The sequence below is a fragment of the Cydia splendana genome, chromosome Z (assembly GCF_910591565.1).
Source record: "Cydia splendana chromosome Z, ilCydSple1.2, whole genome shotgun sequence".
Classification (NCBI taxonomy): Eukaryota; Metazoa; Arthropoda; class Insecta; order Lepidoptera; family Tortricidae; genus Cydia; species Cydia splendana.
Genome location: NC_085987.1, coordinates 35,847,958 through 35,863,799, shown reverse-complemented (window position 1 = coordinate 35,863,799; position 15,842 = coordinate 35,847,958). Strand labels below are relative to the sequence as shown.

Below are 15,842 nucleotides of genomic sequence, written 5' to 3'. Positions count from 1 at the left end.
TTTTCAATTTTCTCTGAGCTGAGAGTACGTACCTACATAGGTAACACTGAAAGTTCTTAAAATGGGGGACATTGGAGAATATGCACTAAAAAGATGCAATTAATCTTTATATTTATAGAAAAATGTAATTACTTACTTTGTACTTAATGTTTATTTTTGAGATAACTAGATCTATACCTAAGTTTTTTTGGGTCGTTATTCTCGCATTTTAAAAATTTCGTGTTATGCTGAGCTGTTGTACGATTTTTCCTTTTTACAATATATGTATAGGTAATCCTTTTCACACAATTCAATAGAAACTGATTTGCTAGGTAGAATATATTTAACAAAAACTTACATAGTTAGGTAGGTACCTAATTATCATTAGTCGTGTGCTTTTCATGTTGTTTCGTGTATCGTAAACAGTTTTTTACACGAGGTCTGAAAGTGTTTTTATAAACCAATGACAACCAAAAGTTTCCTTTAAGGATGACTCACGCTAGACCGGGCCGGGGCCGGGTCGGAGCTTCCGGCGCTTTGTTTTCTATGGAAAAGCACCACGTGATCACCGATCAGCCGTCATAGAAAATGACATGTCGGACGCCTCGGCCCGTGCTCGGCCCGGTCTAGCGTGAGTCATTCTAATGACAATTCACCGAATTGAATACCATAGTTTTAAAACAATGGGTCGTTAAAACCTTAATTGGTTGTAATAGAGTTTTACATCGCTTCGTGTTTGATATCCCAGTAAAAGAAACCGAAACTGAGGGAAATTGCAAGGAAAATCAAAGAGGATTCCCGGTAAATCACGGATAGCCTGGGCTTCACTGGTGCCCGTGCGATAGCTAATCAGGAGCGGCATTCGAGTACATATATAAAAACGAACTTTACTTAATATTACTATCAGTGCATCTCGCTTGCACTTATATATTGGTACAACTATCAATATATAAGTGCAAGCGACAAGCATCGAGAATAATGTCAAATTAAAAAAAGGAATATAAAGTTCAAATGCCGCTTTCATGGCATAATTCCAACCGCTTACAGAACTCAGGTGGGTTAAACGGCCGGGCATATAGGTAAGTCAAGTATTTTAAGTGCACTATAATAGAGTATTTATGAATTTGTGTGCTAAATTTTTTTACTTAAATTGTTGGGTAGTAGGTACCTTTGCCTAGACAAAAATATGTCTTTATGGTTATATAGAGAACTCATACAATTTTTACCTAAATGAATGAGGTATTAACACATTCAACACCAAGAACCCGACTGTCGGGTACACTGTTCGTAGCGACTACGCGCTACATACGACGAAACCGTGGCTACGCGCTACGAGCGTAACCCGTAGCACTTAGTGGTATTGAATGTGTTAAGCAAATGCAATGAGAAGAAATCAGTTAGTTCCCAAAACCTATACACAATAAAAATCTATCTAGGTATACAATATACCGAGTTTTTCCGTAACACGAGCAAATAATTATAAACCATAATTATATTGTACTCCTCAAACGATATAACTTTTGATTAACAACCTTTAAAAATAATGAAATCATTAGATATTCTTATTGGTCACTACATAGTAATTGGCCACTCTTAACAATAAACTTCAATCGGCTTGTTTCATTCTGATTTGTTAGGAGTGCCCAATAACTATAGCAGTCACTCCAATTAGGTACTTAATAATTAGGGCGAGCGAAGCGAGCCCTATCACTAATCGACGAACTATGCATTCTTGTGGTACACTTTACGGAAAAACTACTGCACTGTTAGGTTTGAAATTTAACATAGTAATTTAAATTCATGTCTAGATGTGTTATCAAACAAAAAAATATCATTTTATAAACCTAAAAAAATAAAATAAAGTAATAACACTTTGTATTACTACTAGCGCCATCTGTTGGCAAAATGATGAATTAACATTCGTGCTAATGTTAATTATTTCTTTCTCTAACAGATGGCGTTAGTAATAAATAAATAAATAAATATTGGACATTCTTATACAAATTTACTAAGTAAGAAGGCTTGCGTTGTGGGTATTCAGACAATACGATACCTATGTGGTGTTTTCAAGTTCAATAATGTCGATGGCGTTTACGCCATTAACAACGATGAATACCAAAATGGGTACAATTTTGGATTCAACCCACCTCGCTTCACTTGGTTTGATTCCCATTTTAGCAATTAAGTTTTTGTGAATACCTACTAGAACAATCAATCTTGCTGTATATTTACTGCGGAGGTCAATTTACTCGTATGTTTTGTGACGCTGCGATGTGATGATCAGTCATGTTGTGTTAGCAAACTTAAATCGGGTAATGTCAGTTCGAGAAACAGTTTTGGCGCCATTAATTTATTACGTAAGACGATTTTGGGGTGGAGGGGGGTCGAACATATCTTATTTTTTCTTACAAGGTGGTGGGAGGGGGTTTTCATAGTTAAGTAAGATCACAAAGATGCGATATTTTTTTTACTTTCACCTCCACACTCTATGCTATCAAACACGGTGCAGAGTTAGCTTAAACGAGCTCAAGTACCTTTGTACAGGTACAAATAAACATTCATAAAAATATATAAAAAAAATATATACCTATATATATTGGTGGGAGGGGGACGGGGTCAGCCTATTCTTATTATTTCTTACATAGGGGAGGGAGGGGGTCAAAAGCTGGCAAAAATTGTCTTACGTAATTAATGAATGGCGCCTTTAGTGTTACTATTGCTTGGAACTGCTAAAATTATAAATAAAGATAAGCATAATTAATACAAACTTCAGTGACTTAGGGCCGATACAGACGGACTACAACCCGACTGCAACTTGTATGGGAACTGCACGCCAATCGAAACGTCGGCGTGCAGTTCAGCAAAATGACCCAGTACCCTGGCAGTACCTAGTGGAACTCAGGTTTGGTGTAACAAAGGCACATTATGGTTTGGTCATCCGACTCATCTTGACGAGCACTTAGGAGAGTAGTACCCAAGATAGAGGCGATGCCGAACCCTGGCAGTACCTAGTGGAGCTCGGGTTTGATGCAACATACATAGACACACGCTGTTTTGGATATCCGACTCGTCATGATGATCACTGGGTAGATCAGTACTTTCAGTACCCAAGATAGCTGATGCTGAACCCTGACAGTGCCTAATGGAGCTCGGGTTTTATACAACATGGGCACACGCTGTTTTGGTCATGCAACTCGTCTTGATGAGAACTTAGGAGATTAGTACCCAAGATAGAGCTGATGCTAAAGTGGCTGTACCTAGTGGAACTCAGGTTTGGTGCAACATAGGCACACGCTGTTTTGGTCATCTGACACGTCTTAATGAGAACTTGGAAGAGCAGTACCCAAGATAGAGCTGATGCTGGACCCTGGCTGTACCTAGTGGAACTGTGTGTTAGTTTATGTGCGGAGCAGCGTGATTACCGCCAGTAGGTCTCCAGACGGGATAGCTTTTCGATCAATTGTGTGGAGTGGACGCAAAAATAAATTCAAGAACATTGGCTCGCTGACCCAACATTATGTAGGAAAGCCAGTTGGGTTCCTTGCAAAAAGTACTGGGCGGCCGTGTAGGATGTAATAAGCGCTTATGAAATTGTATATTACGTGTGGATGATATTGGCAATTTGATTTTCTCGTCTGGACACGTTTTTAAAGGACAAAGTAAAAGCTGTAACAGACAGGCGTACCGGACAGCAACCGGTTCGGTACGTTAAGGTAGAAAACCTCCGCGAGCCCTTACAAAGCTCTGCTTTTTGCTAGTTAACTAGATAAACGCTTCCAGAAATAATTAATATATTATTTATTTCAGATTGTTTTGTCGATTCTTTTAAGATTCCCAAAAACTAATATTACCTAATATGTACTATTATACAAACCTAGTCGCATTGAGCATATTATTTATTTACGGATCCTGTATAGGTTTACCACTTATCTGAGGCCGTTGGTAAAGAAGTTGCGCGGGAATTTTCTAGTAGAAAGTAGCTGAGTTTTGGTGCTAAAACTAGATTATCAATACAGGATGTTTGGTAAGTAGCTAGATGCAAAGCTTTACGGGGGTGATAGCTAACAATTCCATTTTTTAGCTACATTAAAAATTCTGGGCATTTTTCTAAATAAAGAAATCCATTTTTCTTCTAACACAAATATGTTCAAAAATACCTCAACTATGAGCTGTCACCCCCTTAAACCTTTGCTACCAAATACCCCTTTTATGAAATGTTTACTTAGGTACTTAATGTAATTAAAATCTGTCCCTAGAACTTCTTAGCAACTGCCTCAATGAAACGGTAGAACTAATAGCTGGCATAGTTGTTATATGTACACTGGTTTGCTTGAGCGTTGCCGCTAGGTAAGCCATATAAATGCCTTGGGGGCCAGTTGGGACTGGCCGTGGTGCTGCTCTGCAAGTACGAGTCCCGTTCCGTGCGATCTCTTTATCTTTTATTCTGTCGTCTAGACTGGCTACAGTAAACATTCGTGCACACGTAAAATGAGGTACGTAGTAGTGTAAGCAAAAAATAATTAGTTTACCCTATCACGCAATTCTGCAATTTTTTGAAAAAATATATCCATGGGGCTAAAAGTATCCGGTGGAATGAAACATTACACAAAAGAAACCTTGGTAGGTACTTAGGTACTTACTTAAGTACTTAGGTTAAAAATAATTCTGTTAAATGATCGTGTAAGCAGGTATTGTAGGTAAGTAACAAAACTTTACAGCTTTTTAAGACCGAACGTAATTAGGTATATTTATATTTAAAGCATCCCATTAGCGTTAATTTCTGACTTTCCTCCCCAATTGCCGATTAAGAATTAATTTGTGAATTTCCCGAGTAAAATGTGGTTTCTTAAAAAGTAACTTTTTATTCGAATTTATTAACGTCTACCATAATTTAAAAAAAAGTTAATTCGAGCGCAGGGCTTCCCTACATCCTACAAGTCATTAGTTTATGCAGAATGTTGTAAATTGATTAAATTGAGCGTGTTCCAATTATTGTCGGGTTCGAGAAAGTTTGACTAGTTCAATGATGCTCTTAGTGCCTGCCTAACAAAACAGGAAAATTATGGAGAGTTTAACAGTTTTAGTTAGGTATTCGATCTGTTTCCATTATGATACTCATCTGACATAGTCAAAAGTGACATATCTTTAACCAAAAACGTCACTTTTGATACTATCAGATCAGTATCATATTGGAAACAAATCGAATAACTAAAACTCGAATTGGTCTGTAAGAACAAATTTGGAGTAATTAAATTTTTTAGTTTTTTATTTATTTATTCGTATGGCAAAAATACGATCGTTTCTAATGATATAGATAACAGGTATACTAGTATAATATATTATAGCAGTACGCCCAATTGCTGGATCCATTGGGTGACATTGTTGTCTAGGGTGAACAAGTCCCCCGGGTTGCCCTGGTATTTGATGAGTGGGCATTCGCGGATAATGTGGTCCATACTCTGCACCGCAGCTCCGCATTCGCATGCTGGCGACTCTCTCCAGCCACATCTGTGCAGAAACTCTCGACTTCTACTCCAACCCGTTCGTAGGCGATTTAACTGGCGCCAATTTCGTCTGGGTAGTGAGAAATCTGCTGGTATTTCTATAGGGTTGATGTTTGTCCTTAGGTTGGCGGGCAAGTTCTCGTTCCATTCGTGGGTCCATCTCACATTAACGTCGAAGGAGGTGTTTTATAAAATTTTACTCAAACTATAGGTACAAGTTTTAAAGTCAACTTGTTAAAAGTTGAATGTATTTTACACTGGTTTAATTAATGAAATAATAATAAACTTACAGGTAATCTTTTTAGACTTAATCGCAGTTATCATTTTTGAATAACTTGACCTCAATTTATGTCGTGCCTCTAATTTCGTATTTCGAATTATACAAAAATTCAAACTTTGGTAGTTAGCTAGATGACGAGTGTGGTGTCTATGTATATGTAGATTTATACTATAAATGTTGCCAATGTATAAACAATAATCCTCTTCCATTATATTATTGAACTTTGCTCATACAAAGAAAATCTTTCGTGTTTGTTGGTCTAAGCAAGGAAACGATTAGAATATATTATATTGTGTTTAAACGGAGTTAGGGTTTGCTTGTTTTAAGAGATTAATTGTCGTGGGTTGAGGCAAAATGCGTTATACTGAAATGGCATGGTGACCAAATGTGTCAAATTGTGCAAGTGTGCGACTTCATGACAAAAGTTGGGTCCAGGGTAAAACTGGTCAATGGGGAGTGCTGGACGGGCCGCGCGGCGAGGGGCGCTCGAACACCCTTCCCTCGGCATAACCCTCAGTCACCACAGCGACCGCGCGCTCTCGGCACGCCTCGGCGTTCGCTCTGTGCTAACACTGCCATGTGTACGGACAAACTTTACGCGAATAATTTTAATTCTTAATGCAAAATGAAAGAAAATCGTGAGCGTGATGCGGGCCGTTTTCGAAGGTACGTCATATTTTCTCGTTATTAATGAAGTAATTTATTTTAGTTCTTCCGTTGGTTTAGCTTTAACTGTGTATCTAAGCAATTTGCGAATTGTTTGATTCATTCAAAATCTGCCATTAATCACAGTGCAGGTTTGGCATTGCGATTTTTGATTGTTTTTAAGGTATTTATTACGGCTGTGTGTATGATATTAGTTAGTATTCGGTTTGTTAATTTCGTCGTCACTCAATATAGGTAGTTAAAATGAGAGCGTTACACGAGTTCTATATACAAACGTTTGACGAACGAGTGTGCGATGTACAGATCATTATTAGGTGCATCTACTTATTGTTCGAAAGAAAGCTTTTGAATGACCGCTAGGTGTTACCATGAACGTTGGTTCAAAATGTTATCTACCTACTTACTTTTAACCAGATCGACAGATCGATTTTTTAGCCAGACAATAAAAGCCATGCGACACCTCGCATATTAATGTCGAAACATTTGGTGGTTTGCTTTTGAGTTGCACCCCTGCGTTGTTTTCTTTTGACATATTTTGTGAAAGATACTCGTATGCAACGAGCTAACTCGATAACAATATAGGGCATATATAAGGACGTAGGACACAGACTTTTCTGTAATTATAGGTCACAAAATAAATCATCATCATCATCATTTTAGCCTTCAGTCGCCGACTGCTGAGCATAGGCCTCTCTTCGTACAACTACAAAATAAATATAATCCAAAAACGTTAACGTCAATGTGGAGAAGACCGTCTATTAGGGAAGGCCGTCTACAAGCACTTTCCACGCTTTTAACTCTTGGGTTTGTACTTGGGTAGGTGTACAAATACGAGAGTTATCGCCTTATGATATGACGGACTTCTCAACTATAAATTTTATATGGCATTGTGTAATTTATTTTATTTAGTTTTATATAATAGGTACCTATGTGTCCCTGCGTGCCTTAGACTCTGAAACAAATACAATTGACGTCGTTAATTAATGTATTTCTGGATTTTAATTTATCCTTTTCCTACTGCACCCTAAAGGGGTACCTAAAGGATATCACTATTTTTTAGGGTACCGCACTCAAGGGTGTCAACGGGGGCCCGTTCACTAAGCCTCAGCTGTCTGTCTGAGCGTCCGTGTGCACATTGCGCCAGTCATTGCTATTATGTACCTATACTTATGTCGAATTTGCATTACGCATTGAGATTAGTCAGAACAAAGATGATTTAGGTACCTAATAGCCTAGGGGTGCATCAAAACTAAGTACCTACGTTACGCTACAACACAATACAGATGTAGTGCATAATAATTGTTTTCCATCGCATTTTCTCGGAAACGTTCGTATTTGTCAATCTACTTCAGTCAACCTCAGTACTTTTTGTACCGAGACTGACTGAAATAGCAAGACACATTCGTACGTTTCCGTGAAAAAACGATGGAAAATAATTATGCACTACATCTGTACAATATTCTTTTCTCAAACATGCAATGAAATATTGATGTTAAGTTCCTTAGGCTGCGAAGTATGACGTTTCAGGTGCGGCTAGGACAAAAGGTCGTTAATGGAATTTCATACACATCTTGCAGGCCTAGGCCGGCAAAGTCCTCTTTTTTAATTTTCATTTCACAGATATTTGTGACACAGCATCGAGGCATTCATCCATTAAAAAAAACTAGAGGCAGTATTTGGTTTATGGTTCGTAATGACACTCTGCCACTACGCCTATAAAAAAAAAACAATGTTTGCTATAATTTGCAGTTTTATTTGTATAAAATCAACATGAACTTAATAAATAATACATTCAATAATTTTATAATTTTAAATTATAAATTTAACTACACAAATAAAAACATTTAAAATATTTCATCTAAACGTTAGCGGTAAAAAGGTCTACTCAAACACGCGTAGTTATATTTTTTAAATTGTTATGGAGGTAAAGTTGAAAAATATTCATTCTGTTTTATTGGATTTATGGTGCGTTGTTGATTTTTTGACTTTAATATGAGTTCCGACGAAATAATGAAATTAATATTAATTGTAATCGTAGGTGTTGGAATTGGCAGCGTAAGCAGAATTAATTTTAATAACTTGCTGCCTCTGCCGCCAAGTCAAAGACGAAGTATGTATATGGTTGCTTATGGCAATTTTATTATTTGAGAAACTAAGAAAAATGGCTTACAGTTTATTAGAAACAGTTTTGTGGCATATTTTAAATGAATGTAACTACAAACTCGTCAACACTGTGGAAATTATACTTATTTACTCCATGCATAAAGCAACGATGTATGTGAAACATGATATCAACATGAAAGACTATGTAAACTTATGTGACGAAAACGACAGTCAGATGGATACAAGGCGAAAAAATCAAAGATACATGAAAATATACGGGTAGTAAAAATACACGATTCGTGTAAAACATACGCGTGATAATGATATAGGTACTTGTTGGTTATATTTTGGGTGTAGTTTACTTTTAGTTTTTTCTATAAATAAAACTTGGGTTTCGTGGATTTTTTATTTTATTTATTTCATTGCATGTTTGAGAAAAGCACTATACATACCTCGGCGGGAAATGGGGTTGCCCGCGCTCAGACCTATCCGGCCGAGCGAAATAAAATGTACAGAAACGTGAACAAAAATCGGTCGTCGGTCGGTCAGGCGGTCCTGTTGCTTAAGAGCGATCTCTTCTAGACAACTTTTGGGTGTCGGAGACAATAAAATTAGAATATACGGTAGGTAGCGCCAAGAAAAATATGAAAAGTCGATTGAATATAAGCAAACAACACAAAAACATTAGTATAAATAATCATACTTATTTGGTTCGGCACGGCACGCCTAACCATAAACGTACATAGACTCATACATAAAATAAATTTATATATGAAATAAATAAAGAAACAACAAAAACATTAGTATAAATAATCATACTTATTTGGTTCGGCACGGCACGCCTAACCATAAACGTACATAGACTCATACATAAAATAAATTTATATATGAAATAAATAAAGAAACAACAGTGTTATCAATAAAAACTAAGGAAGAGAAATATAGTATTCTTTAAGGTTAGATTTGAAACAAGGAGGTAATAGATTGAGAACGTCTTAACTCAACAGGGAGAGTCGAAACGCCTGAGAAGTAAATGTTTAAAAATATAATTATAAAAGGACCCCGTACCATAAGTATGGAAAATGTGGTTTCAGTTAAATATTCTGAGATTTTGATATAATGTAGATTTTATCGTCCTGAACAAAAGTCTCTATGGGGGCTACCACTGTTGCCGAGTCCCTTTCAGAGTTACGACTTATTTTGTATCAGATAGTAAATCATTAATTAGATGCAATTACCAACTATATATTTAAACAATTGACATTAGATTGAACCTATATTGCGATTTCGCGATAAACTGGCCATTTGACGAAAGATAAAGTGACTGCAATGTCAACTTCAAACGTGCGTCATGTGCACTTCGTAGATTATTAATAAATAACATAATATTTATTGATAATAATGTGAATATATACCGAATAAGATTATTTATGTAAGGTTTAGATGTAAGATTTACAAATAGGTAAGAGTAAAGTAGAATGGCGTTACTATTAGTTAGAGGACATTGCTTTGTCTGCAATAATGCCTATGTTCCTCGTGCTTTGCGGCGGATACCGGAAAATAACGAAGAAAAAATTCAGATGGCGATTTCATACAGAGAAAGTATGAACAATATCCCGGCTGAATTTATCAATGAGTCCCGTGTAGGTATGTATTAACTGTGACCGATTGCTAAATACAGAGTTGGAGGAGCTGCGTCGCGATGATTGTATTGCTTTAAACGTACTGAGGCAAAGATCGAGCAATACTTGCATGATTTGCAACTCACGAGAAAACCATCCCCGGTTGAACCTCAATGCAAGAACAAACGTCTTCATTGAATTAAACATTTATGTACCCGCATCAGCTCGATGTTGTGTTGGACACTTGGACATTTCCGGGCTACTACTTTTAGAATTGAAGCCCACGTTACTATTTGTTAAACGACGTTATCGACTTGCGGGCCATGAATTGAGTTCATTCCTACACACGTTACGTAAGCAAAAAAAAAGTGATGATTTTGACGTAGACAACATCTCAGAAGAAGATTTCAGTATAATATCTCCCGTAACAAAACAGCAATTTCAAGACATGTTTCAGTATTGTGTGCCGATTAACGACGACGGGCCTAACCGCAATGTCACAGAAAAAAAATTATTGATGTTCTTGGTGAAAATGTGTCAAGGACTCTCTGATGATTTCCTAAAAGTTCTTTTCAAATACAATTCCAGAGCCAACGTGAGTCGCGACATTAAAATAGTCAGGCAATCATTATTGATAAGATTTGTGCCCCAGTCTATTGGGTATAATGCCATTACTCGAGATGACTTCATTAATGCCCACGTGACACCATTCGCTAATGAACTATACAATCCTAATACTGACAATCGACAAGCAATAGTTATTGTTGATGCATCCTATACTTATACAGGAAAACCTAGCAACTTCAAATCTCTCAGAAAATCTTTTTCTTTTCATAAAAAACGACATTTAGTAAAACCCTGCCTAATAGTAGCCCCTGATGGATACATTTTAGATATACACGGACCCTATTTTTCAGACTCCAGAAATAATGACGCGAGCATACTTGAAGTCGAGTTTGAATCGAACGATGATATGAGCCAATGGTTTCGAGATGGCGATGTGTTTTTAATGGATCGAGGATATCGAGATGTTGTGCCATATCTCCAAAATAAAGGCATGCACTGTAAAATGCCCGAAGTCCTTGCACGTGGACAGCAACAACTTTCAACAGAAGCAGCAAACAAATCGCGAATAATTACGAAGACAAGATGGATAGTTGAAGCCCGCAATGGCCATTTGAAGTCAATTTTTAAGTTTTTTGATGGTTTGATCCCAATGGCACACCTTAATCATCTAAACGACTTTCTGAAAATAGCTGGTGCTATAATTAACAGATATCATGTCAATATCTATATGGAGGATGCAACTGTTCGATTAGCCAGAGAGTTACTGAATAGGATTCATGATATTAATGTAATGCAAGCACGGGTGGAAGCTGACGTTAATCTTACTAGACGTAATGCTAATTGGAACCTTCTTAATGAAAATCATTTTCCGCAGTTTCCTAGGCTTGACATGGCGTATTTGAAGCGACTGACTATTGGTATTTACCAAATTAATTTAAGCCCTGCTTACATACAGGATAAAATGGATATGGATAATAACGATGTATTTGAGTTTGATGAACTAAATGAACACGGCCTGATACGTATGAGAATACGCTCGCGTTTTCGAAATGCAGTTAAACATCAATTATGGATAGCGTTCCAAAACGAAATTCCGGAGGAAGAGCCTATCTTGGCCTATTACTGTAAATGTAAAACCGGTGCCAGGACTATTGGTTGTTGTGCTCATGTTGCCAGTGTGGTATGGTACCTTGGTTATGCACGTCATCAAGAAAACGTGAAATACCCAAGTACTGCATTATTAAACCACATACTTGATTGTGCGAACAGAAATCCTTGATAAACCGAGTTTTAAAGTGTACATGTGTATCTATCAAAGTATGTAAATATATGTAGATAAGATTGAACGAGTAACACTATTTTCTTTCATTTTATCCGTTAGGTAGTTTGTTTTGTCTGGTACAATCTACTGTAAAAATATGGGTGCATTAAAATGCACAAAAAAATGTTCCAATGATTTGTATGTCGTTGTAATAAGAACTTCTCAAAACATTTATCAAACGATTTATTTTTCACTAGAAAAAGACGCTGGAAGTGTCATATTACATTGCTGATATTACTGTCACTGTGACAAGGTGCGAATTAGTAGTTAGTACTAGTCTATTTCCTTGAGGGTACAAAATAAGTCGTAACTCTGAAAGGGACTCGGCAACAGTGGTAGCCCCCATAGAGACTTTTGTTCAGGACGATAAAATCTACATTATATCAAAATCTCAGAATATTTAACTGAAACCACATTTTCCATACTTATGGTACGGGGTCCTTTGGATGAGGAAGATAGCACAGATAGAAGAAAATTTTGAGAGGATCTAAGAGATTTAAGATAAGAGAAAGATAGCGGGGAGTTGCAGGATTAAAAAGTATAGAATAAAGACAATGAAGTGTGTGAGAGTTACGACGATCGACGATGGACAGGGAGCCATTTGAGTTGGGATCGGAAACTGGAAACGTGGTCATACTTGCGTTACCAGAATTTGAACCGAACATTATATATGAGCAGACGTTTTTAATGCACTCAAGCTTATTTAGTTGCTCCTCCGTAAGGTCGAGATATAAGAGATATCAGCATAATCAAGAATGGGAAGAATAGGTAGAAAATTACGAAGTCGCCTGAGAGACCCTTGATATTTTGCTCGAATTAAAAATGTTGAATTACCTACCTACGTCAGTACCTATTAGTGAGCGAATCAGGTACCTATCGGCTATTTCATGTCATATATATTTTTTATCTTCATTTCTCGAGATTATATCCAACGTCTATCGCAATTTTGTAAGAAATTCATTTCTTGGGTATCTTCTGCACAATTCTATTCCATGGGTACAATAGAATAAAGGTTCCCACGGAATCAGTTTACGTGACGCGGATACGGACTTCCTCGGATGTCGATCCAATATTTTCCATCTCACATAGATTTATGATTTCATCAAAAAAAATATTGGCGTATTGGACAGATATTGCGGTCAAAGGTGTCTAATACAAACCCAATGCAATATATATCGACATACACTGAAACGGTTTAAAACAAATTACCTAAGATTTTTTTTTATTTTTAACACGCTCGATCACTTTATAAAGCAAATGTGATCGACCACGTCTATACCCCGAGTTTATCGCTAGGTATAAGTTACTAATACATAATATACCTATAGAGTCTTGAGAGAGAAGTTGATATCAAGGTATGAAGTTCTTTTATACATATGAAAACTTATCGGAAATTTACGATACGTAGGTGTACTTATAACACAAAAGTACCAATTGGAAAATAAATCAGTTTCTCAAGCGCGGTTGAATCCAATCATACACTGATTGTGTGAGCACCTAAGTAAAATATATTCCGTCCGCTCGGGAAAATTGGTATATCGAAAATATACGAACCTACGCCTACGTGTTTGTACATCACCAATATTAATTTTGTGTGTAGTGGTAAGTATATGCATACAGAGTCTGGTGATGTTACATATTAAAGATGGCGATAGAAAAATCTAATTATACCTGAGATACATGAACTCGCAATGCTAAGTTATTGGATTAGGTGTAGATCGTTTAATATAAACTGAAATCTTAACGATTTCGGGTAGGTACGTAAGAATATAACAGATGTAGAAAGAAAGGGCTATTAGTAAGGAAAGCAACACGGCTTAGACGGCTCTGGCAATGTACTTACAATTTTTCTTGTAGACTCTATGATTTGGACAACGTTATTTAAACATCCATTTTATCAACAATAAAAGTCTTATTATACGGTCAGAATAAACTAGATTTATCATTATGATTATGTGTCCCATTACTAAATCTTTTGATTTACATGTGTCAAAATTATTAAAATACCTAAATAAAATATTTGTTTTACACTAGATGCATTCCACTGCAGAGGGGCTATTTTCCGTTAGCGCTTGCTCTCACCGGATTGTAATATACACATTTTAGACGCCAAAAGGCATGTCATGGTACCTATTGTAACTTAAATTCTAATCTGTTATCGTTCTTTACCTGTGATGAAAGAATAATGTACCTATTGATTAATTGATTAATCACTTGTTGCCTTTACTTTTGTTTGCACGTAGGTACGGAAAGGTGTTAGTTTTATATCTTTTTAAGCGCCAAATACGTCAAGTCACGATAGACGCTACACCATCATTTGATGTTCAGAATTATCGATCAAACTCTGTACTTTTATTTTCGCCTTAAGTCCGTGAAACCGTCTATATTTGATTTGGAAAGTAAATTTGGCCATTGAGAATGCATAAAGGAAAATGACTTATAAAAAGGACTGATAGATGATATTTCGTCCAGGTTTGTTTACTATTTACTCACGGCTTTTTCACCTCAGAGATGCTTTATGGGTGGCGACGTTATTATGTCAGGGCAAAGTCATGGTAGATTTCAAAAAACTTTGATCAGAATACAGATGTCTATTGAATTATACAAAACGAGAAATCAGCTATACGACCGATGGATAGTGCGAGCCGGACTCCCGCTCTTGAGTGTAGTGTACCACTCTTTTTATTAAAAAAATAATCCGTCACACGTTGACTACACCCAAAATATTGAAATGACCTTTGATCTTATAAAGATTAAACTGAATTACGCTTGACTAGTTGTTATTATTTGGGTAAATCAACTTTCCCTTGTCAGACGTTGTCATGGTCACCAGGATGTAAGTGACCCAGGAGGACTGCAGCCCAGGAGCACTATTTGAATTATTTTTAGGGATTTTTATTTGTATGTAAAATTTAAGCATTAAATGTTTTAGGTTATTTTATATTTTGAAATGTTTATATGTCATATCTGACGTATTTTAAATTTATTATATGTAATATAATTTGTTAAAAAAAATAAGACATTGGACATTTAAAATATTTATGAGATGTCGATATGTTTTGTAAATTTTCATATTTTTTCATTCTATGTATTTTCTATAATTCAGCGTGTATTTTATACGTTACTAGTACGTTTTATTTCTTTTGTTGTTGTTTAGTATGTATAGATTATTGTGTCACTTACTTTTTTATGCCAGTTTTTCTGTCATTGGCGTATTAGTCCGTGGCGATCACGACAAAAAAGTGCGATTTACGGCAATTGATGATGATGGAATTTCCTTTTGCAGAGTTGCTCCTTTTGACTCACAGATTGATTTAGGAAGGGGAGCCAACCGAATATTTGATGCAAAATTTTGACTTAAAAGGGAGGGTGCACCCCGAAATTTGTAAAAAAATAGTTTTGCTATATGCTCAAGTTTGGTATCATTTTCGGGTAAATCAAGGATGCTAAATTTCTGATATTTAATTTATACGGTTTCATATAAATAATAAAAAAAAATGAAAAATAAAAATTTGCTTTCTAATTTTTTTTTCGAATAAAAACCTATATTTCACTTATTTTAATATGCACACATAAAATAAAAAAATCATGAAAAAGCCCTACTATTCCTCGTTACAAAAAGTATACATGTGGCATATTTATTTTACATTAATATGAATAAAAAAAATGTTTTTTTTTTAAATTTATAAATTAAATATCAGTAACGAATTTAGCATCCTTGAGTTACACGAAAATGATACCAAACTTGACCACATAGGAAAAACTTTATTTTTTACAAATTTTGGGGGGCACCCCCCTTT

At 36.1% G+C, this 15,842-nt stretch overlaps 2 protein-coding genes across 2 annotated transcripts in view; both read left to right on the top strand.

Annotated features, from left to right (window-relative positions):
- The first annotated feature begins 6,196 nt into the window (after positions 1-6,196).
- Positions 6,197-15,842, top strand: part of LOC134803945 (insulin-like growth factor-binding protein complex acid labile subunit) — a 69,998-nt gene continuing 60,352 nt past the window's right edge. Inside the window, exon 1 of the mRNA XM_063776774.1 lies at positions 6,197-6,429. Coding sequence (XP_063632844.1) covers positions 6,389-6,429 — 41 coding nt within the window. The 5' untranslated portion in view covers positions 6,197-6,388. The remainder of the gene's footprint in view (positions 6,430-15,842) is intronic.
- LOC134804479 (uncharacterized) lies at positions 10,617-12,236 on the top strand. The gene has a single exon (XM_063777527.1). The coding sequence runs from the start codon at positions 11,224-11,226 to the stop codon at positions 11,998-12,000; it is 777 nt and encodes a 258-aa protein (XP_063633597.1). The 5' UTR covers positions 10,617-11,223; the 3' UTR covers positions 12,001-12,236.

Excerpts from the sequence above, each read along its gene's own strand:
- LOC134804479 (XM_063777527.1), top strand. The coding sequence starts at position 11,224 with ATGCCCGAAGTCCTTGCACGTGGACAGCAACAACTTTCAACAGAAGCA.